General features: G+C 40.0%; 1 protein-coding gene across 2 annotated transcripts in view; it reads right to left on the bottom strand.

Moving 5' to 3' along the window:
• The window catches only part of ZC2HC1A (zinc finger C2HC-type containing 1A), a 34,705-nt gene extending 12,373 nt beyond the window's left edge, over positions 1 to 22,332 (bottom strand). For both annotated transcript variants that reach the window (XM_042869900.1, XM_042869901.1), the window contains exons 1-7: positions 22,270 to 22,332; positions 10,701 to 10,774; positions 9,881 to 9,997; positions 9,545 to 9,680; positions 6,180 to 6,328; positions 5,038 to 5,140; positions 4,046 to 4,154 (exon numbers count right to left, since the gene is read on the bottom strand). In XM_042869900.1, coding sequence (XP_042725834.1) covers positions 4,046 to 4,154; positions 5,038 to 5,140; positions 6,180 to 6,328; positions 9,545 to 9,680; positions 9,881 to 9,997; positions 10,701 to 10,774; positions 22,270 to 22,285 — 704 coding nt within the window. In that variant the 5' untranslated portion in view covers positions 22,286 to 22,332. The remainder of the gene's footprint in view (positions 1 to 4,045; positions 4,155 to 5,037; positions 5,141 to 6,179; positions 6,329 to 9,544; positions 9,681 to 9,880; positions 9,998 to 10,700; positions 10,775 to 22,269) is intronic.
• Positions 22,333 to 23,946: the final 1,614 nt, after the last annotated feature.

The following is a 23,946-nucleotide window of genomic DNA, read 5'->3' as shown; positions in this document are numbered from 1 at the left end:
TATGGTAAGCACCTATGTGAAATTTACAATATACCTCACAAATAAAATGAGAGAAATCTCTAAGGGCACGTTTGCCCTACTGAAAAACAATTTTCCAAGCTACAGTGAAAAAATATTAATGTTCATACATGAAATACGCAGAGATGAGAAATTAATCTGTATATGCAAAAGGTGATTGGCCACAAAGAGTTAAGTTCTGCCGTGCGAAACATAGTTTGTGTGGGTGGAATCTGGCTGCTTGCTTAGCAGTAGAATAGGAAGAACCTACCCAATTTTCCCTCCTGGAGTTATTATTTCTGGCAGCTTGAGAACTGCCCTACCCCTCAAGAAATGCAAGACAAGTGTTAAACTTTGTGTTCTTATGAAAGATGTATCAAAGTTTGGGTTTTAACATCTCACATCAAAATGTAAACCCAACTACAAATTTACGTAGAATTTTTCAAGTAAATGGAGGTCTTCCTAGTGAAGCAGTACATGGTCACACACTACTCTTGCACTCTCACTTGCTTCTCTAGTACTCAAAAACGATGCCCTTAAGCCACATTTCCATTCATATTTATAAATAGTTGTGCTTTTATTCTGTTAAGGTAGAAAAAGAAAACTCTCACAGCCAAGCTCTGCTGACACACTCAGACCCACATGCTCAAAATCAGTCTGAATAAAGCTAAATTGAGCTTATTTTGTTGATGCTTTAACTGTGGCCCTCTACATGGGGAGTAAAAGAATAGAAATATTATATCAAAATGTTAAAATAACATAATTCGTATATTTTGGTTGCATTTCTGTTCTGATAAAATAAAAATACATACTACAATACTGGAGTTGAGCTTTATATGAAATGAAGTTACATAACTTTTTCCTGTACATAACGAAACACCTGAGACACTGTTCTAGCCCTCACTTGTAACAGAAGTGCACCAACAGCTTCATTCGCCTCTCAGAACAGCTTCTGACAGCAGTTCAAGAGTGCCATCTAGAGAGCAACAGTGAAACTGCATTCCCGGGCATTTTAATCCCTTCTAGTCGTTTAATTAGCCAAAGATTCCAGTTTCTTGTCCCTTCACATAACCATCACAGTGAACAGGTACCTTGAAGAGGAAGAGTCAGTGTCGGATTAAATTGCCCCTCTCTAATATCCACTTAATTCATCCTTGACACGACACATTATAATTGTAATTCTATCCAGCCTTAAAACCTCTGTGAAATCTGGAATTAAAACAATCTAAGCAAAAAATGGAAGACCTCACTTTATGAATACAAAAAAAAAAAAAAAAAAAAAAAAAAAAATTACTGTTTGTCTTAGGGTGTGAATAACACTTCAGGAGGTCTTTTCCTACAGCAAGACAGGAATTCAACCAAAACAACAAAAAAATCTCAGCTCCTGAGCAACTACAAAAAACAAAAAAATAAAAAAAAAAACCAACAAACCAACCAATGTTAGAAAACTAACATTCTTAACATTTGAATGACTGCACTTAAAACAATATATGTGTACACTGTACTCAGTAAATCAGTTCAATAACAACTCAGAAGGAAGAGCAGCTTTTATAAGATATAAAATATTTTAAGCTGCAATTAGCTAAAGCTTTAATTATTTGACACTCCAATGCCTAAAATTGGTTTCAGTACAATGTTAATCATTTTTACTCTGACTTCATTGTGTTGACTGTTAATGACTTGCTCTTTACTCAGATAGAAGTCTGTAGGTATTTCAATAGAGCCCTACACATTTCAAATGTATACACTTCCTCCCAAATACTACAGCTGAGGGTAGATTAAGGCCAAAATTTTCCAGTAGTGACCAAAGTGAGGCATCTAATTTTTCCATGTTGTAACTACTCCTGTGTCTCTTTGCTTCAACATAATTCCTGACAAACTTGCTCTCAGAAGTACAACACACACAATAGAAAAGTTCTCAATTAGAATGCTTAGAAAAGATACTCAGTAAGTTGACTTCTTGAGAAGACCAGTTAGTATGACCACCAATGAAACACAAGGATTGCTTGGAAAAGGCAAGAATGGGATAGAAGTTATTTGTTTTTGTTGTTGCTGTTTTTTCACACAAAAGGGAAGTAAGAAGGACTGCAGGCAGAAGCATTCATCACATCATCACATTCACACTCTTTTTTTTAAAAAAAAGGTACAATTGTACAGGCAACTAAGTGACATTATGAGCCAAGCTAATATTCACCGCCTCCCTGCAGAGAACATTATCTGAGAGCGATGCCAAAAAGAAGTCATCTATTTGCAGGCAACAGCATGTGAAAACAGAGAACATGTGCTAACACCTCTCCATACATTACTGTTTGATCTGGTCACATCACAATTCTTCCTCCAATCTTGACAAAAATAAGTAGTAAGTTCAGTGAGCAACTGACTGCTAAAATTCAATAAAACTGTCTTGTTAAGAAGGGAAGATCAAAACCTGCATCTACTCACAAACTAATAGACTGCAATTGGAAACTGTCAGTAGGAAAGAATCTTTCCCAAATAGCTGTGATTGACCACTGGAGTCAGGAACATGCCTTCGACTTATCTCAGCTGACTTGTTTTGCAGGTCTTTGCAGACCTACTTCGAGTGTTAATTCAACTTCTGCAGTTCAGCCATCTGATTCTCTCTGTACATTGTTTTGAATTCCATTATTTCCCTCCCGCAGTTTAGCTACTCTCGATGCAACCAGAATTTCCACCTATTCTTTCTTCCTTATATCACCGTTCCCTACCATACACACAATGATCATGGTAAATGATCATTAACATGCTTGCCCACCTGTCCACCAGCAGTAACGTTCACTTCTCATCATGCCCAACCCTGTTTCCCCTTTCTTCCAATAAAAATAATTTCCTTCTATTCACATTCAACTTATTTCATTTGCCTGAAATACACAACATGAGCTTTTTCTTTCCTCTCATACTCTACTCATTTGTTGCCTCTGAAGAGTTACGTCTGACCAAATCATAGTTATCTACAATATCCATAGCCTGATGATTCTCTGTAGCCACTTGTTCTCACAATGACTTGTATCACTTTCACGAAATCTTACAGTTCTGAAGGAAAGACACAGGAAAAGAGAGCAGCAGGAACAGAAAAGCAGAAGTCTGATACAAGGCAAAGAAAAGCTAAGGTCTTCACAGTGCATGGCAAAATAACAATCCTTTTCCTTTCCCATTTCCAGTTACAACGAATTTCTTCATCTAATACTGAGATTCCTTCTGATTTCAAAGGCTTCCAACCTCTCTATTTCTTCTTCTTGGAGATCTTCAAAAACCACCTGTACACAGGCATGGGCAGGCTGCTCTGGGTGTCCCTGCATGAGCAGGGGTTGCACCAGACAGCTCCAGAGGTTCCGGCCAACCTCAACCATTCTGTGATGCTGTTCTAGCACTTATCTTCAGTTCCCCCTATACATTTCTTCTTTTATAGAGCTTGCACTGAATATCTCCTTACCAAACACTAGTAACAGACTTAAGCAAAATAGACACTTTCAGGAAACACTAATAATATCTATATCTACCATTTCTTGTTACTGTTGTAGAGCACAGGATTCTACTGCCTTCATGTGTTGTCTCACCTATTTTACAAGGAAGAGAGGAGGAGAGGTGCCATTCTGTTGTGAGAGAAAGATTTTGTCACAATTGCCTTGTGAGCCATGGCAGAAGTGTCTTTATTTTATTTTCACAAAATTCTAGAAGTTATGCTTGGTATTTTCTCTTATTAAAATCTTTTCAATTTTACAAAGAAAACCAGTACAGTTCCAACTGCTTCTGCATATTCTGAAACTATGAAATCTTTTTTATGCAGTTTTATCACTTCACATCCTTTGCTATTATTTTAACATTAGAAAATGCATCTTCACCTCCTCCAATGTCCCTTAAACATTAATTTTGTCTATAAATAAAAGATGAATTCCAAGCACCGCATTTTGAAGCTTGCAGAAAAAAGGACAACAAAAAGAACAACAAAGAACAGCCCAAAGCCTCTTCTAGAACTAGTAGAAATAAATATGAAAAAAGCCATTAATGACAACATTAAATGAGAACTTACCCTGCTTGTGGGTTCACCATTCCCAATGAGTTTTTATGAGCTGGTGATAACGACTGAATTTTGCTGCCACTGGATCCAGCTGAAGACAATGCTTTACTTGAAGAGGAGCCTTACAGTTGAAAGCAAGCAGGGAAATACAAGAAAGCATAAGATTTTGCTATTTGAAAAACATTCTTCACTATAGATTTATTGTAAAATTCAAAACAATAGTTATAGAAGTATAAAAGTATTAACAAATATCAAGATACTAGGAAAAAAAATAACCCGGTGACCTTCCAAAAGTTTATAGCATATATCCAATTGAGAACATTTTCTACTCTGATAAAAAATCGGATCTCAATTTCTTCAGAAATAAAGTCTAGAATATCAAAGTATGTACAAACAGAATCCTATCAATAACTGAAATCATAGTAAGAGTAGTCTGTATAATTATAACATACATGGCTTGACCGTGTATTTTCACCAATTCACGATCACATTCAGCATACAAGTTAGTTGCAGAATGAGGCAAAAGAAATAGCTAATATGAAAGATCAGTATTAAGCAAAATTATGCATTTATTTCATGAACTGCTTTTACAAGTTTAATTTTCAGAGAATCTCCAGTTTGACCTGATATACAAAACACAAGATTTCTACATGCTTCAGGGTCTTGTTGAAGAAGGAACAACCTGTCATTTCCAATCTATGTTCTCCCCATCTCCCCAGCATCTCTAAGGAACGGTGTAGATTTGAACAATGAAGTACAAAGCTATCATTTATGCAATCAGAAAAAATATCAGGCAACTAAAATATTAATTCTATCATGAAAGACAGAAACCATCTTATCCACTCTTGTAACACTGATCTCCTCCCATGACGTTTTTACTCCTTCAGTTTAAATCACTTGGCAATGCTTTAGAAATCCTTCCAGCTATTTTACTACTTCTACTACATAGCCTGAAAAATAGTATTCAGAAAAGAAATGCAAAATTGCTAACATTCATTTCATACCTACAACTGCTTTGCTAACACCACTTGGCTGCGGTAGACGTGATGATAATGACGGTGGTGTTGACACTGCAGAAGGCATCTTCTTAACTGCAGCAGGCTTGTACTGTAACAAAATACAGCCTAGAAATTTAAGCAATGAAGTCTAACTATCTATGCAATATGACAGCTAGTTATTTCAGGCACTACGGGAAAACAAACTGAGTACTAGCAAATAGCTTGTTGGTACCTGGCTTAGACAAAAGGTTCCCACTAGCCTGCAGCCTTGTACATGTTGAGATATACTAGTGGGAAACACTGTCCAACCTAGTGGCTTTTGCTTGTTTGTTTCTCATTTAACCACATGCTACGTTCTTTCCACTTTTCTACTGCTTTTCTCATATATTCTTTTTTCGTAGATTTCTCAAGAGCTTAACATTACCAATTCTTTACCCGGTATTTTAAAAAAGATATTCCAGGGCAACATGTTAAAATAGGATTTGAAAGGCAAAAGTGATGTGTGTTCTCATTCAGTCCAATACTGATTTAGAATATAGTACAAGAATCACTAGACTAACTGCTTGTGTCTGTTTACTCTTCACAGCCTCCAAAAAAAACCAACCAACCAAACAAAAAAAAACCACCAAAAAAACTTCTTCATTTGGTTCCCCACGAAATGAAGAATCACACTTAAATCCTTCACTTGTTAATCCGCAAGTTAACAACTGCAGTCCTTGGCCTGATTTGCCTGAATTTTCTAAGCCTCTATTTAGCCAAATATAACAATGCTGTACCTTTATTTGCCTACTTAAGGAACAGTGTTGAAGTGGATTCAGAAGGCACAAAAGAAACGAAGCTTTGTTTGCAAACACTGCATTTATACTTCCTTCTGCTATCTTTATTGGTCATTTTCACAAGTCTTAATAATATTTGATAGCTTTCAGTTTTGCAGCTGCTACTATTTCATTTACCAATCTCCGACTGCAACTTTCATAAACAAAAACCTCTCCCATGCTTAGTGTCTAATTTAATAATATTATAGTGCATAAAATAATAAAATTACAGAAGAAAACAATTAATTCAAGTTAAGCGCAACATAAAATATTTAACAAGCTTGATTTGATACCAAAAGCAAAGTACAATTTAAGAAAAATATTGTAGTTCACCTGTGTTCGAGTAGGAACCTTCCCTTTGGTATCAGCTGCCAGTTTCCCCTTATTTGTAATTCGTGCTGCTTGTTCCTTACAGAAATTGATGTGCCTGTCAGCTGCATTTTCGTTAAATCTCCTCTGACAATATGGACATTGAATGTAATCTTAAAAAAAACAAAAGCATAACGTTAGTAATGTATTTTAAACAAGCGTTATAAAAAGTGTTTTCAAGTCTTTTAAAGACCAGCTCAAATCCCAGAGAAAATTAAGGTCTTTTGGTTTTGAAAATGGAATACACATTACTGGGGAAAAGATTACTGTGCAATGATGTTTCTTGCTTGATGATAAGAATGAGAAGAGCAGTTGAAGATCAGAGATAATTCATGTGAAAACAAGAATAATCTGAGAGATGCTATTCAGCATGGAAGGTAGCAAAACAGGTAGATGGAAATGGTTTGGAACTTATCTGGCAGAGAGTGCAGGAGAGGCTAAACAACGAATGACAAGTACGGTTCTGTTTGTTCAAGATAAGAAAGAACATCAATAACTTTCCCATACAAATAGCTAAAGACAATAAATTCTCTTTCCTCCTGTCATTTTGAAAGAATTGAGATGTATCAACTGCAATTCTTAAAAAAGGATCATTTAAAATAAATAATAACATATACATAATATATAGTCAACATTTCATGTTGTGTAAGTATTTAAAGTACTACAAAATCCTTCACCTGAGTGTTAATAATATAGCCCTTAAAATGTACTGCCCCTGGACAGTAAATTGTTATAGTTCAGTTTCCAGTAGATATCTTAGCATCTAGAGATACGGATGTTTAATTCCTCAGAGTACATTATTCTAAGCCATGTAAATATCAAATTCAGAAGATGTGGGCACCATCACAGCAGTTTAAATTAGCATGTTCCCATGTGTTTTTATAAGTGCATTAAGGAAAACAAAGAAATGCAACAGTCACTGCCCTTCAAGATCACAGACACATACAATCCAAAGTAAGACTGAGATTACATGTTACTACTCCAAACACAGCAGATCTGGATTACAGTTATCTCTTTTTATCCCTTTAAAAGAAGAAAATCTTGAATAGTTCAAACGCTTAATGGTTGGAAAACTATGAATAGTGACCTGAAAAAGAGAGAGAAAGACTACAAGAAAAACATAGAAATCCGTCGCAGAAGTGATGGCATGGGAATCTCACGTGGCAACACCGATTGTTTATTTTTACATAAACTCCACTACTGACAGAATTCTCAAGCATAAACTACACCTTAAGAGATGGAAACTCAGAAATTTTAAAAAATTTAAAAAACATCTGTGGTCAAACCATGTTAGGCCAAGCAGAAAGTATAAACATAAAATTAAAAAAAAAATAATCAATTAATCAAGCAATTATGGAAGCCCTGATAGCCTAGAAAAGACTTTCAAAGCTGACTAAAGTAAGTGAATCAGACAACAGAGGATTAACAAGTATTTTCTTAAGTATAAGGGATTGTATCTTTATCCTTTCATAAAATGCTTAGCACCAGGCAGCCACCTAGCTACCATAGAACAGTACAGCTGAGGTTGAAACAGATCTGTGGAGGCCATCTGGTGGAGGCCACCTGTGGAGGCCCTACTCAAGCAGGAACACCTGCAGCAGATTGCCCAGGACCAGACAGTACCATCCAGAACAACTGTTAAGATTCAATGTAAACTCAATACAGTCCAAACAAATCAAAATAAATAGGCAATAAACATACGTAGCCAAGTTCAGTGAAAATAGGAATGACTTAAAATCCTTTTCAACATCATCAGGTTTTTCTACACTGTTTCTAAAGAAACATAGGAGCAGGCAATCAAAGAAGGAACAATACTGCCTATTTTTTTTTTCCCAAACTCAAAGCAAGCAGTTAAAAGAAAAATATTCTGTATTGATATTTCCTACTTAAAGGAAAAACAGTCTAACAGCTACCTAGAAGTAGGTGTACCAAAAACAGAGCTGAGTAGAAGAGGATGGATATACTGCATGATACACTGTGTAATTCCTCTTTCTTCCCATACATAAAGTGAAAAAGGCAGAACTGTAGCTACCTCTGCTCTGTTTTGTTGTTTGCAGGTTTTTGTTTTGTTTTGTGGGAAGAGTCCATAATTAACTGACACATCTTTGTTCCTGGTTCACTCCTTACCCACTGCAACAGGATGAAGCAAGGAGACTATAAATAATAAAGCACAGCTTGGGAAAGTGAAAAGGAAGGAAGATAAACAAAGGCATAATATTGTGCTCTTCCCTGTACCTCTTCACACTCAAGCAAAGTGAAGAGAGCAACTTTCTTCGCATCGCTTTTACTTGCATTCTTTTGCAGACTGGTGCCAAGGGAATCCTGCTTCAATTGCTTCTGCGTGGCAAATTTCGTTCTGGTCTTCTCTTCTTGTAATTCAGAACCTACACAACTGACTTATTGATCTTTTCCATGATTAGGCCTGATGTTTCCTAGCATCCTGAATAATATGACTCTTCACTTCTCAGTATGAATGCACAGCTACAGTCCTTACACTAGGACTAATGCATTTCCTGAGGAGAATGAAGGTATAAACTACTGACATCCTCACAAGATCACAGACAGCCAGAAGCAAATAGATGATTTTTTATGTTTTTTCCCAGTCTTTCTGAAAATGCCCACTGAGTTAATCAAATGGCTTACCACTTAAGACCTGAACAAAGATATTCTCCAACCTACAATCACATGACAGAAGTTCACTTAAAAGTGTTTTTCCCTTATCACCCCAGACTGCTTGCATGCTCATCCTAACTCAAGGTCTGAGGGCACTGAAGAAATGTTACTCGCATATTAATATAAGTTCCACTGATCTCACACACTCTAAAACACAAGTCTTCCCCAGTGCACGAGGAAGGATCATAAGCATGCCTAGAACAGTTAAGTACATACAGTGCAATTATGAAACTACATCTGAAATCAGAAAGAAATGGTAAACTACACTGGACAAACACACAGCTTCACAATATATAAAGGATGTAGATGTCCAGAATTGGCAGCCAATTAAAAAGAAACTTTGCTCTGAGTTGTTCCTCTGCAGAAGATAGAAATAAGGTGCTGAAACAATTTGTACAACCTACAGTATGTAACATACTAGCAAGTTAGCTATAACCACCTTTTGGTGCATTAAAAACAAAGTAACAGGCATGGAAAACCACTCAGGACACTAGCCAGTCAGATCCAACAGTCATGAAAGAACATTTGCATAGGGATAACCAGATAGGAATCTTCAAGAACTCATGAATATCGTATTCAAAAAAAGTCCCCAATATACAAAATTTTATATATTAAGTTACAAAAAAGTCTTTAAGGAACTCAATAGTTTTACATACCAGGGTCATATGATGGCGGAGGTGGTGGAGGAAGTTTTCCACCATCTTTAAGATTAAGTCCTTTGGCTGCTCGTATAGTGGCTATGAATTCCTCATGCTTTCGTCTCCAATTGGATGGCTTTTTGGGGGGTTCTGGCTAAGAAGTCAAAAAAAAACAAACCCCACAACTTTTTATGTTTGAAGCTCTTATTTCACGTTAAATACATTTATTATAAATTCATTCCAGATCCTTGTTGATCGATCTAATTATCACAAATTGCCAGCAGAAGTAAACCTTATTATAACATATACATATTTTACCTAAAATGTTCAAATAGGGAGTAAATTATAACATACCCGTGGCTTAAGAGGTTTTACTGTGGGAATGTCAGTTCCTTCTGCTCTCTGGCGGCTGGAATCAAATGTCTTCCTTTTCTTGGCAGAAGTTTTTTGGCAAATGGGTCCATGCTTTTTCTACAAATAGAAGAAGAAATTAAAGAGAAAGCAGAATTTATTTTTAGAAATGTGTTATTAACATGTTATTTTCCTCTTTCTAGATGTGCCAATAAGCAAATGAGGCTCAGGTCCTGATGAGTAAGATTAGAGTGCTTTCACTCAAATTCCTATGCCAGCATTACTTTTTTTTAACAGACATACAGGAACTGGGGTATGGGGTCTGAGCAAGGAAGAGAAAGGGAGGCATCTGTATTTGCTCTTTACAAATAAAGAAACTGATAGGTTGTAGGCAGCATTGGTATTAAGAGGAAAGATGGATCAGAAACTGTCTGAAATTCATATTTATATTTAAGGACAATTCAACTTATATTAAGACTGAAGAGGCAGGAATTTTGAAAACTGCTAACAGAACACTTCATCTGCTAGGTAAGATGGAATGGTGTTAGGCCTTACATTTGCAGAGGCAAGGAATGATTCTGTGGCCCCAGAGAAAACGTCTTTGGAAGCATCTGAATTTCCAGAATGTGACAGGATGCCAAAATACAATTAATCTTTAAATAGCTTCAAGACTGAGACAATGGGAATTGTTAACTTGAGAAAATAGAAATAAAAACAGAAAAAAGCAATAATCTAGATCTTCTTTATTTAACTATTCTGATCACTGCTTAACTTTCATATTGACTTATCAAACGTAAAAGCCAACAGTGCTCATAGCACTTACCAGTGCTGCTGGAAAGAAAGTCCTTCCACAAATCCTACATGGCAACAGATCTCCAGTTTGCACTGCAATCTCACCTTAAAAAAAAAAAAAAAAAAAAAAAAAACATAGTTCTATAAGAAAATTTGTTTAAATTTGTACTAAAAAGAATTCTTTCTGGCTTGCTAACCTCATATACTTGGCAATAACAACAGCTGTCACTGTTAAAATATGTGTTCTTTGAACTGTGCAAAGACCGCATTGATCAGAAAGGAAAGAGTGATACACAACTCCTTACGTAACTTTTCAAAGCAGCCTGGCCCAGTAAAAAGTCAGCATGAATTCTAATGATCTAGAACATGAGACTTTGCACCTTTAAAGGAATGCCTGCACAACAGCACGAAAAGGACTCATTCACACCAAGTCTCACTGACAGCCCAAACAGAAATGTGGAGAACAACAATTCTTAGTGAGGATGATGTCTTTGAAAGAGAACCACCTGTCAAAACATCACAGAGAAGCCACATCTCATCACTTATTTCTCTCTGTTAAGTTAAACTATTTCACTCTGCCTTAGAAAAATTCTTGAAGGCTATTTTTATGAGACATTTGATATAGGTTATAAGCTGACAGTTTACACAAACATTTCAGATCTTTCTATTAAAGCTCTGACTGATTCATAGAACCAGATTAAAAAAAACAAAAACCATAACAAGTCACAGTATCCAAGTTCCTTCAAGCCAGTATATTCATGTAGTATGTATTATATGATGGAGTTGAGGCAGAGATGAAAAGCTACATAAGGCTTATAAATGACATGTATCTATTATATAAAGCACTGTAACACAGCTATAGGAACATGCGCATACACATCAGTAGAGGGAGTAAATTTGGATCAAGCTTAAGACCTACTAGTTTCTTCCTCTGTACTCAATCTGAAAGTGCAGCTCTTTGCCCTTTAGGCAAACTAGTGGCTGAAACTACAGAAGTTATAAACATAAGAAAGTTCAAAGTTCCTATCATTTTTTTTTCCTCAGTTCCTCAGTAGTAAACAGTTTTCCAACTAAACATACATACACATCAATTAGGACCAGAGAATCGGTCCTATAGAAAATAGAAAGCTGAACAAAATGTTACAAGGCAAGTAAATGCAGATTCAAGTGGCCATGACTCCCAATAAATGCATTTTTCAAGTTTAAAGGTTGAAATTAAATGAGATTTCCAGTAGCAACCATTAAATCTGCTACTTTTACGTACATGTTAATTGTATGTAGCATATTAATTCATTGTATATTTTTACAACACAGTTTTTAAGAATTAAAAATCATACAGAAAGTGTTTTCCAGATGAACACGCTTCTGTATATATTGTGTCTTCATTAATTTACACACCTTTTCCATGTAGACACGAGTAGGCCCTTATCACAGCATAGCAGGACTGCACAGACAGTAACTGAGATGTGTAGTTTAATAATTAAGTGTTCATTCCTGTAATCTAAACGCATTTGCATTTACACAAGTAGAGGGAAAGCAGGAAAGAAAGCATTCCAGGTAGATCTTGCTTTTCATCTATTCTTGCATCTGAGTTACACTTGCATGTTAACAACACAAAACAGGAAAGGTTATTATTTTTTTATTATTATTATTGTTGATGGTATCTTTCCAACCTTTGCTTTAAACAATCATACCTGAAATTTTTACCACAGGTCTGTTCCTTTAAACATTAATCACAAGTAGCAAGATGCAAACTTCTCATGCATAGCTCTGACAGCTGGAACCTCCCTCATTGCTTTTCTCAAGGGTAAGCAAAGAGGCAATGGTTGGAGACACCCCTCAATTCTCCCAGTCAAAAATACTAGATATGCACAGACTTTCTTGTTCCATTACTTCATTCTTCTGGATTCTTGGCACTCTTAATAGTGCTGACAGATAACAGTGCAAAGTCACTTCCGTTTTAAAAAAACAAAGAACTTTATATTATGACATTTTCCTAATACAATTCTCAGATCTGCCAACAAGTGAGAGAGGCATTTCACAGAAATACAAAGTGACACCCTTTGTGTCTTCAAGAAATTGGCTGAAATAAATAACTATTAGCGATCTCATAATCAGGTGTATAGCATAATATAATAAGATCTGACTGAGAGATGAATTCTTTCAAATATCTGCCTTGGTGAATGAAGAATAGAATCATAGAAGTACTCAGGTTGGAAAGACCTTGAAGTCCAACCACAACCCAACCCTACTATCCTAACAACCCACAACTAAATCATGTCCCTGAGCACCACATCCAAATGGTTTTTAAACACATCCAGGGATGGTGACTCAACCTCCAGCCTATTCCAGTGCTTAGCAACCTCTTCTATAAAAAAGTGCTTCCTGATATCCAAGCTAAACTTACCCTGGCACAACTTAAGTCCATTTCCCCTCATCCTGTCACCAGTGAGAAGAGATCAACCCCACTCTCACCGTAAGCACCTTTCAGGTATTGGAAGAGAGCAATAAGGTCTCCCATCAGTCTCCTTCTTCCCAGACTAAACAGCCCCAGTTCCTTCAGTCTCTCCTCGTAGGGCATGTTCTCCAAGCCCTTCACAAGCCTTACTGCCCTTCTTTGGATCTGCTCCAGCACCTCAATGTCCTTTCTGTATTGAGGTGCCCCAAACTGAACACAGTACTATAGATACAACCTAATATAGCACAATAGCTACATCTTCCACCATATTCTTCTTTTTACTGCACTTAGGAATTTATGTTTATATTTGAATTCACCATGAAAAAAAGCAGACTTGACAGATGCTCAGCTAATCCAGCAGTATTTACATAAGGCATTTCAACACATAACAAGTGCTAATTAGCACTCACCAGCTACAGTTACTGAACTCTATTTCCTTCCAGCATTCCTAACTCTCCTGTGCTGCTGGCAGGTACTCAGCCACATTTGTCAAGAGCTACTGCCAAAACTTCCCCTGTAACACAGATCACTGACCCCAAACCCACCGTGTTTATCCCTTCACTTCTTCCTCATTGCTTTTTTATTCTTCAGTAAAAACAGAGAATTAAAAAATAAATCCATAACATGTTAACATTTCCTTTTTAAGCGCTCAGGAGCTTTACAGAAAGGTGAGTAACATCAACATGAAACCTGCTGATTTTAAAACAAACGATGGCAATAAAATTGTGAAATTGTGAAAAAAGTTGGTGAGTTTGCTTTTCTTTTTTTCCTCCTAAAGGCAATAACATACAATACCTAGCACTTGTTACACATAAGGTATGCAATTAACAAGAGACAAAATTATTTTTTTCTCGCTCGTCCAAAGTTGTATTTACATCACAACTAACTTCAGCAAGGTTTTCCCTAAAGTAGCAATTCGAAATGTAGCAGCAAATGGCAGTCCCTAGGGATCTCTTTTCCTGATTAAGGCACTCCTCAATGCATTTAAGGCTTAAAAGCAATAACAAGTAAGAATAAATCAAACAGCAGAATCCATTTATTAAGGAGCACAAGCTGACGGTTCTGGTACGGTATGAGTTCTGTGCTGTATGAGCACCCAGGACAGCTCTGCAGAGGAACCTCCACAGCTGTGCACTGGAACTCTCTCCTATCACGATTACTATCCATCCTGGGCTGTAAAACACTGTGAGGAAAAGATCCTCCACCATGGCCTTCAGGCAAGGCCGATGAGAAGCACGCCACCATCCCAACACCATCAAAACCACTGACAAGATAAGAAGGGAAGGGAAAAGGAGTACAGCAACACACGGAATAACAAAGATGCAAGTAAGAAAGGTAATAGATTCAACTTGGTTGTATGGGAAAGAAGATAAAATAGAAAGGTAACGCCTGAATCAAGAAACACAAGAAAGGGTTTACTTGGCACATGAGTAGGAGAATAGAAATTGGCTCTAAGATGCATCACAGCAGTTTGTAAATTTTTGTTCAGTCTTCTGGCAACAGTGCAGGGATATCACCAGTAATGTATGTGCCAATTTTAAACATGAATAACATCAGTTTATTTAAACAGTAATAATTACATCATTTTGTAAGAAAATTATGTTCAAGATGGTCATGTATATACCAATAAAAGAAGTATTTTCATTGAATATTGCCAGAACTATGACACGCAGGTTTACACCCAATTCTACTGTCTGCCTGAGACCAGGTCTCAAAAACAGAGATCAACCTACTAAGATGTTGGTTGTCAATCATTAAGTCATCAGATTGTTGCAGCTTTGCTCATAAATCTCCCGATCTCATGACCAAATTCATCCAAATTCACCACTTGCATTTCTGAACAATCTTTCATTTCTTTTTCTACCTGCACATGAATAAGTTACCCCACACATTCTTTTCAGATGTGGTCACAGTCTAGTTTCCTGTACTTTCTCTTCTCAAGGCTGGAGTTTTGCTGAGAAGTCTGGGTGGACCTCAAAGTCCGACAACAGAGCCTCACAGAGCCTCTCAGGCAGCACGGGGCTTTTAGTTCAACTACAGATGAATTTAAACTTCTTTGAAAGCTAGATTTCTAGGGAACAGCTTCTCTTCTTCCCACCACATTCAAACACAGCAACTGATTTAGAGTGGAAACTACAAGCTGTCAGTTCCCAGATTTATCTTCTGTTGTACAGTAATGTGTGGGCCCACAGAAACATACAAGTTTGATTTGATGCAGTCCCCGCCATAATGTTAGCTCCTACTGTCATGCTGAAGAAACAAGCAGTTGTGTAAAATAGACTGCATACTGAGGAGCAGAAGCCTTCAGTACTGCTGAGCAGTTAATAATTGAAGTTTCACTACAGCTTACACTTTTGGAAAGCTGTGCGTTTCCATGTATGTCTGCACATACTTAGATATAAGGTGCAGGACGCTCCAAAGAAATAAGACTACAAAGATTAAAGCAATACTCGGTCTCAATAACAGTATTTTGTAATGTTATGAGACCTGTTTGATTGCCCTTCTAAGCCTTTAATTTATCTGCAGCAATGACAGTACTAAATGACTTTGGCCAGACAACTGTAATAACAAGAACCACCAAGTGCCACTGCATTCAAACATGCAGAAACACTCTGGTATGAATTCCAGCTTTGGCATTACCTACTTGACAAGTGGTCTGCAAATACTGAAAGTTATTTGTGTAAGAGTGCATGCCAAATTTCCCTGGAAAATTGAATGTATTGTTTTTGGCACAACTCCCATCCCCAAAAGCCAGTTATTTTGTGCTTAAATCCATATGGTTCAGCCACCAAAAAAAACCCCAGTCTCATTGACTGAGGAATTGTATCATCAATCCACAACATCATTTCCTGGGGACAGACTCCAACATATGTCAGCTAAGCAGCACTGACCTGGTGCTGAAATGACTGAAAAAACAGAATATTAATTCTACAAGTTTTTGTCTGAAGCAAAAATGAAAAAAACAAAATCAAACATCATCCTGCTTAACAATGGGCAGTACTTTGCTGAACACTGATGATGGAAATGATTTACATCCCAACCTAGCCCTTAGTAGCTCATGCCACTCACAAGTACACAGGAAGAAAAAGCAAGAGGAAATCATAGTAAGGTCATTCTTTACTATTCAGCCTTCTTGCAAAATTCAAAGTTTTTATGCCATCAGGTTATTCACAGTAAGTAGTAAACCAATCTACTTCTACCAACTTTTTACATGGTCTAATAGTAATAAGACAAGGGGGAATTGCTTCAAATCAAAAGAGAGGAAATTCAGGGGAGATGATAGGAAGACATTTTTTACTGAGGGTGGTGAGGCACTGGCTGCCAAGATAAGCTGTGGATGCTTCCATCTCTGGAAGGCTGGACGGGGCTCTAGGCAGCCTCATCAGCTGGGTGGTGACCCTGCCCACAGCAGGAGTTTGGAACTAGGTGTTCTTTAAGGTCCCTTCCCAAGCCATTCTATGATTTTGTCTACTTCCATCTCTGCCTAACTTCAGAGGAGAGATTAATTCTTTTTTACTACTGTATTGACAATGGAATCTAATCTTGTGTAAACTTGTCACTTCTGCTTACTAAAGATATCAGAAAGCAGCAAAACTTCAACTCCTTCAAGCTGAAAAGCTTCAGTGAGGTTTTCATAGTACCTCCTGCGTACTCCTCTATCAGCTCTCCAGCCTGACAATGCAAGCGTACTATATTTGTCAAAATTACTGCTATTGTAACGAACATGAGTCTGATTATGGCGAGTTCTGTATTACTTCCTTGAAAATAACATGTTGAGGACAACCCCTCTGCCTCAGAGTGACAACCTGGAGGAGGATTCTCTGAATAAGTTCTTTTTGTGACTGAGAAGTGAATTGCACACGGTTCAGAACAGTAACACAGGCACTTGCAAAATGTGTATCATGATGTCTTACACTTCTCTGTAACTCTCTACGCTTTCTTCTTCCCTTTCTCATCTGATGCATAACTTCCAATGTGAAAACATGCTGATGTCACACTAAATATCTTCCTGAAACTACTTTTCCCCACTCCTATGTGACACTTCCAAGCAGATCCCTAATCAGGACAAAGTCTTCTCTCCTCAAGGCCAGGGTCCTGATTCTCCTTCTTGCCCTCTCTTCTCAGGACCCTGAATGCATTCACCTGATGGCCAACACACGTATGGCTGCCCTGACCTTCACCCCTGCAGGCAATGCTTCCTTATTCATGCTGTGAGGTCCAGCAGACTTTTCCACATCTATCTTCACCTGGGTCAGGAAGTTGTCACTGATATACATCAAAAGCCTTCTGGACTGCTCATACTCTGCTGACTTTTTCCTCCAGCAGATAATGGTGGGTAAAATCTCCTGTGAGGGCCAAGGCTCCTTCCACCTATCTGAAGAGGACTTCTTCTGCCTCATCAAGTGGCTTGTAGCAGACATACAAATACGACAGTTCCCATATTGCTCTGCTTGCTATGCTTGATCCTCTCCAGTCCCACAGTGAGGCTCCACTGCTCTCCCACACAAAGGCAACCTCTGCTTGCCATCTGGCTGGTTCTTCCTGCACAGCCTGTACCCAACCACAGTGCAGCAGCCACTGCCACGTTCCTGTGACCCCAGTGACACTGCAGTCCTGCAGCTGTGCACAGATCTCCAATTCCTTCAATTTGTTCCACACACTTGAGCATGGGTGTGCAGGCACTTTGGAGAGGCATTCAGTTCTGACACACGAAAACCTATGAGAGCTTCCCCTTCAACGCATACCACATCAAAACCCAAGGCAATTAAATAGTTCTGCATGATCGATCTGACTTCCAAACACGCTATTTGGTCTTCTGTTAATGAGCTTTAACATCAGCTAGTCACCACTAGAAATCACATGACTTGCAAAATCTATGTGTGGTTGAAGAATTGTGCTGACAGTAAGCAGGTAGCCAGATGCAGCCTGGCCTCCTCACGCTGACCTTCACTCTGCCAGCCTTGCATTGGCAGCCCCCAAAACATTTCATTTCAGTTTCTTTCCTGAAACATAAGCACTAATCAAAAATAAAAATAAAAAGGTGTCAAAAAACTAAACTTGTCCATGATTATTCAGTGTATTAAATGTAAAAATTATATCGCTTACCAGAGGGGCAAACACATGTAAAACACAGCAGTACAACGCAAAGTTACTTATTATGCTTTAATAACTACTAGAGTAGCATGTTCTTAAAAATATATACATTTATGTTAGTCTTGGATTTCAGATGACAGCAGTTTCCAGCTTGCTGATTTAAGAATCATAACATTTATTTTTCCTTCTCTCAGACAAATTAGATACTTTCAGGAGAAAAAAAAGAAAAAGCCAGAATGTTACAGAAATGCAGCTTAAGAAAATGGCTGCCAAAGTAAGGAAGCTGCAGTACACATCCAGAGGTAAGGCAAAGATGTACACCAAAGGGAAAGGAAGCTCACATATTTCTGTTTTGAAAACAAAGTAATAATTTCCTACAGCATGAGGAAAATAATAATAAGGCAAAGGAAGCGGGCATTGGCTCACTCCCAAACTGAAAGCAAGCACATGCACTTGCATCCAGTGGTCATGTTACTAATACTAAGCCCCAAAGTATTATGCCTCAACTGTTTGCGGTGGGGTCTCAGACATTATCAGGGTAAGTGAAAGGTCCAGAAAAAAAAACGCTCCTTCAGCACAGTCCTCAGCTCCCAGGAGATGCTATACAGCAAGCTTTATTAGTAACAGCCCACAGGGGCACACCCAGACTGCTCAGAGCCTGAAAGCTTAATGGCAGTAACAGATCCTGCTTAGTGTGTGCAGGGGAAGCTTCAGGCTACAGCCCGCAGCCACCCATCCCCTTTGAGCCCTCCCTGGCTGCTGGGGCTTTGTGGGTGCTGCCTTCATCCACAGCTGCCCCGTGCCCTTCATCCTCCAGGCAGCAGCCATTCTGACCTGCTGGGATGGCTGTGAACAAGTGTGGGAATAAGGATTTCTTCAGCTTCGGCAGCTGCTGCCAGCACCCTCCCAGAAAAAAAACAAGAGCCTAAGAGTGCAGCTGATTTAATGCCACCATTGGGATTCTGTAACAGATTCCTGCTCAAGTGAGGAATTCAGTGCTTGGGCGCCTCCTCCATCATCCTCAGCAAAGCACAGGGATAACTGCACTCATGTGACAGCCCTTCTGCCATCCAGCAGTGAGAGCCACTAGCACACACCAAACCATGGCAAGTGGCCTTCAGACTCAGCACACACCAGGTTACCCAGGGCAGGGCTTTTAACTCACCTTAAAGATCATTGCTTCCTGCGGTCATTGCTCTCAGTACATTCTCCAGGAAATTAAACAAATTAAACAAACGAACTGAAGAACAGTCCAACTCACACAGGCTACAAAGTAATAAATGTCAAGTCAGGAATCCCAGAGACAACTTTCAAAGCATGTAACAAATTTGTCACTTGAAATGTGCGCACTGATTCCTTTGTACAAAGCTTTGTAGTTCTAAATGTGACTTTCAACACCAGTCTAGTAATACAACAGTACTGGTAGACAACCGAAAAAATAAAGCAGACATCAAAAAACCAGCACAAGTGAACTTTGAAAGCAACATTTAAGTTGTACAGAAAGCTACTTTGCCATTTTACTGAACATTTAAACTTGTGCATAGTGAGAAAAACGCAGTCACAACATAAAAAGTACTATTCCACTTCTTAAATGTCACTAATGCAGCTCAACAAGCCAACTAATACACATTCAACTCTTCACATAATGGAAAGAATCATTACAAACTGTGTAAACTTACTTCTTATTAAAAGCATGCTTGAATTGTCAGAAATAAAACAGATCTCACCTCAACGTTGCTGAGCTTCAGAAAATAAAGCATCAGCTTCTGAAGGCAAGAAGTCCTGGCCAGGCAATTCATGCCTGAGGGCCCTTCCACCACCACAAAAACACACCAGGAGAATGCAGCCAAAAGCCAAAGTCCTGTCCTGCACCCTAATTATATCCCTCACCTCACAACTCCCCAGACCAGCTGCACAAATCAGCCCTGGGAATTGGTTTTGCTGAGCCCTAACCCCAGACAAGGAGCAGGCTGAGCCGGATTTCAGGAGCAGCCCTTGCTTCCATGCTGGATGAATGACTGGGCAACTGTGCTCCTTAACACAAATTTAATCCAAAATGGCAACCAACAACTTTCTTCTGAGTCACTGGTGAAGCAGAGACAGAGAGAAAAGCACAACATCTAGCAAAATAATCCATCTTTACTGTTGGTTTTGCCTGTTTTCCTCTCTTGGGGCCATCTTCCCATATGAACGTCATTAGAGCCTACCTTAATGTTCAAAAGAGATGTCTTAAACTGAAAAACCTGTATACAAAAGCTCTGTGTACTTATGTACACTGCAGCTCTAGGAGCACTAATAGTTTGTGCTTTGATAAAAGAAAAAAAAAAAGCAGTATTTTGTGTTTTGGCAATGTTCAAAGACAGGAAAGTAGTACAAACTAACCCCAAAAGATGCAGAAAATTGTGTTACTTAATTTCAAAGAAGCTAGATAACAGTGTGGGATATGAGTCTTCAGAACAAAGGTCATCTTGAATTTTAGAAACGTCTCAATACCCATGCTATGCTCAAATTGATCTTGAGTGCTCAGAAGGAACATTCCCTGCCACGGAAAACAAAATAACTCTGATAAGCTCTAGCTTTTGAAAGGGATTTCAAACAAGGGCTGAGTAAGCATGAGAGCCTACAATTTAGAAGTTCTTTTTCCCACCACTGCCTATATCTACTGAAACAATAGAAATGTAACTCTTCTCCAGAAGGCACACCAACCAGCAGACAGAACAGGGAGAAATCCAACCCAATAATGTCAAACTTTCTTAGCCTTCTGTAATCTGTAGATGACCATTCTCCCTACCCTCTGTTATGAAGCTACTGGAGCTTATACAACACAGCTGGCATAGCTGGCTTCATTAAATTAGCTCACAACCAAATCAATTGATGGATGGGCTGCAGATAATACGCAGTCCCAACTGCAGGCAAACATGCAGCTGACTCAAAACCAAAGCAAGCTTCCCCCTTCTGGGCAGGCAGCATAGGATTGTCATCAGTCAGAGGCAAAACAAAAAACAAAAAAAACAACAAAACCAAACCCAAAATATTATTTGATAAACCACTGGACATCACCTTTCAATTCTCACTAACAGGGAAAGCATAAGAGCAAATTAAATAACAGAAAACCTCTTGGGATTTTAATACCAAATAATGCTGCCCTGATCTATAGTCTTGCTGAAGTCACTGCTCGTAGGAGAAGAGCCTGATGACCATAACATCCATGGTTAGGACATAGAGAAAGGACAGACGCTCGCTGTGAGTGACACCAGTGCTCGGAGGGACAAAGGACAAAGGCTAGCTAATGCTCACCCCTGTTTAAACACGCAGTTATTGCCTGCGAAGCTCAGCATGGGCGCCTCAACGACTGTTTTGTGGCAATTACTCAGAACAAGGCTGCATTTTTTCTTAATATGGTTACAGCAGCTCATCAAACGCAGTAATGGCAGATTTACTAAGCGTTCTAAGGCAAGCCGCAACTTCTTAAGTTCCAGGCTGGCATTTCACTGCGACGGATAGTCGGAAGGGTGATGATATCTTCACCGAAGCAACTGGCACGGGATAAAGTTGCAAATACTCTGTCAGCAAACACACACCTCGTTTTCGCGGCACCGAGCACTCCTCAGGAATTACGGCTGTACCATCACTTCATCCTCCGTGAGCAAAAGCAGAGAATTGGGCACAGCCTCCCCGCAGCAGCGTCCTCCGAGCGCCAAGCGGGCGGCGGAACCGCCCAGCCCGCCCGCCGGGCTGCGGCAGCGGAGCGGAGCCGGGGACAAAGCGCGGCCCCGCCCGCCGGCACCCCCAGCCCGCCCGGACCCACAGCCTCGCCTCCCCGCTCGCCGACCACCGAAGCGTGCCCGGCTGCGCTCCCCAGCACTACGGCGCGGCGAGGCCGGGCTCCGAACGAGAGGAAAGCGGCGCCCGGCCCGCAGCTCCCGCCGCCACCGCCCAGACGCGCCCGCAGCACCACGAAACCGGAGCGTGGCCCACCCCGAGCGGTTCCCGCTGCCCCGCCGGACGTCTGGGGCCTTTCTAGCCGCCCCCCACCGCTGCCCCTCACCTTCCAGCCCTTCCATGGCTCGCCCCGACCGCCAGCGCCCAACCCAGTCCCGCTCCGCCGCCGCTGCTGTGGCAACGCCGCCACCTCCCGGCCCGCTAACATCCGCCGCTCCCATTGGGCGGCCGGAGCGGGCGGGACGGCCCTCACCGCCCCTTGGGGCCGCAACGCCGGGCTGGGAGTAGAGCGGCTTGCCGCCTTCCTCTGAGCGGCTCCCGGCTGGCAGAGAGGGGAAGGGGTTGGGCTGAGGGCACGGCTGCCGGTGTGTGGTGCGCTGCCCTTGCTGGTATGAAAACACGGGGCAGCCGAGTGAAAAGCACGAAAAATGTGTTTTTGTGTTTGTAGGCAGTGGGTTCCTCGTCCTTTCCTCCTCATTAAACAGGCACATATATGAAGGAAATGAATATAGAATCATAGAATAGCTTGGGTTGGAAGGGACTTTAAAGATCATCTAGTTCCAACCCTCCTGCTGTGAGCAGGGTTGACAGCCACTACATCAGGCATCAGACCAGGCTGCCCGGTACCCCATCCAACCTGGCCTTGAACACCTCCAGGGATGGGGCCCACAGACTCTCTGGGCAACCTGTTCAAAGCACCTCAGCACACAGCAAAAAAGCTTCCCCTTACATCTAATCTTACCACCATTAGTTTAAAACCTCATTCTCCTGTTGTCCTAACACTGTCTACCAATGTAAAAAAAAAAAAAAATAAAATTTTCCCTTTATAATATCCCTTTAAATATTGGAAGGCTTTAATGAGGTCACCCTAGAGCCTTCTTCAGACTGGACAAGCCCAGGACCTTCAACCTGTTTTTGTAGGAGAGATCCTTCAGCCTCTGATCATCCTTGTGGCCCTTCTCTGGAAGCTCTTCACATCTTTCACGTGTTGAGAGCCTGGAAAAGGATGCAGTACTGCAGAAGGGTCCTGCAGACGTCAGAGTAGAGTGGAACAATCACCTCCCCACCATTGCTGACCATCTGTCTTTGATGCAGCCCAGAATACAGTTGGCCTTCCAGGCTGCAAACACACATTGCTGACTCATGTTATGTCTTTCATCTGCCATGACCCCCAAGTCCTTCACAGCAGGGCTGCTCTTAAGTTCTTCTCCCAGTCTGTATATATATCTAGAATTGCCCGGACCAAAGTTCAACATCTTGCACTTGGCTCTGTTGAACCTCACTAGGTTAACCAGGACCTTTTGTGTTTATCGGGGTCTCTTAGGGTGGCATCCCTTCCTTCTCCCTTATCAACTGTACTACTCAGTTTGGTGTCACCTGCAAGCTTACTGAGGGTGCACTCAATCCCATCATCTATGTCACTCATAAAGATGTTAAAGAGCACTGGTCCCATGCTGGACCCCTGGGGGACACTGCTCATCACTGCTCATCTGGAGAACAATCCTCTGGCTGTGGCATTCCAACCAGTTCCTTATCCACTGAGATTCTCTCATGCTACAAGATCAACAGGCTACAAGGCCCGCTTTTGGAAAACAATACCACTGAACTGTCAGTGACTATGCTTTTGTGGTGCTTTTTACCAGAGCTCCTTTTGATCTGTTAAAACTTCACATCTATAGCAATAAAAGCATTTCAATAATTTTTTAGGATTACGTTTTCAGCTCCTTTACTTGTCTTCATGACGACAAACAACTAATACAATTTCTCAGTGTAAACAATAATA

Source organism: Lagopus leucura, unplaced genomic scaffold, assembly GCF_019238085.1.
Source record: "Lagopus leucura isolate 7727_CA_CO unplaced genomic scaffold, USGS_WTPT01 Super-Scaffold_100002, whole genome shotgun sequence".
Lineage (NCBI taxonomy): Eukaryota > Metazoa > Chordata > Aves > Galliformes > Phasianidae > Lagopus > Lagopus leucura.
The sequence above is the reverse complement of the archived record's forward strand: the minus strand, read 5'-3'. Positions and strand labels throughout refer to the sequence as shown.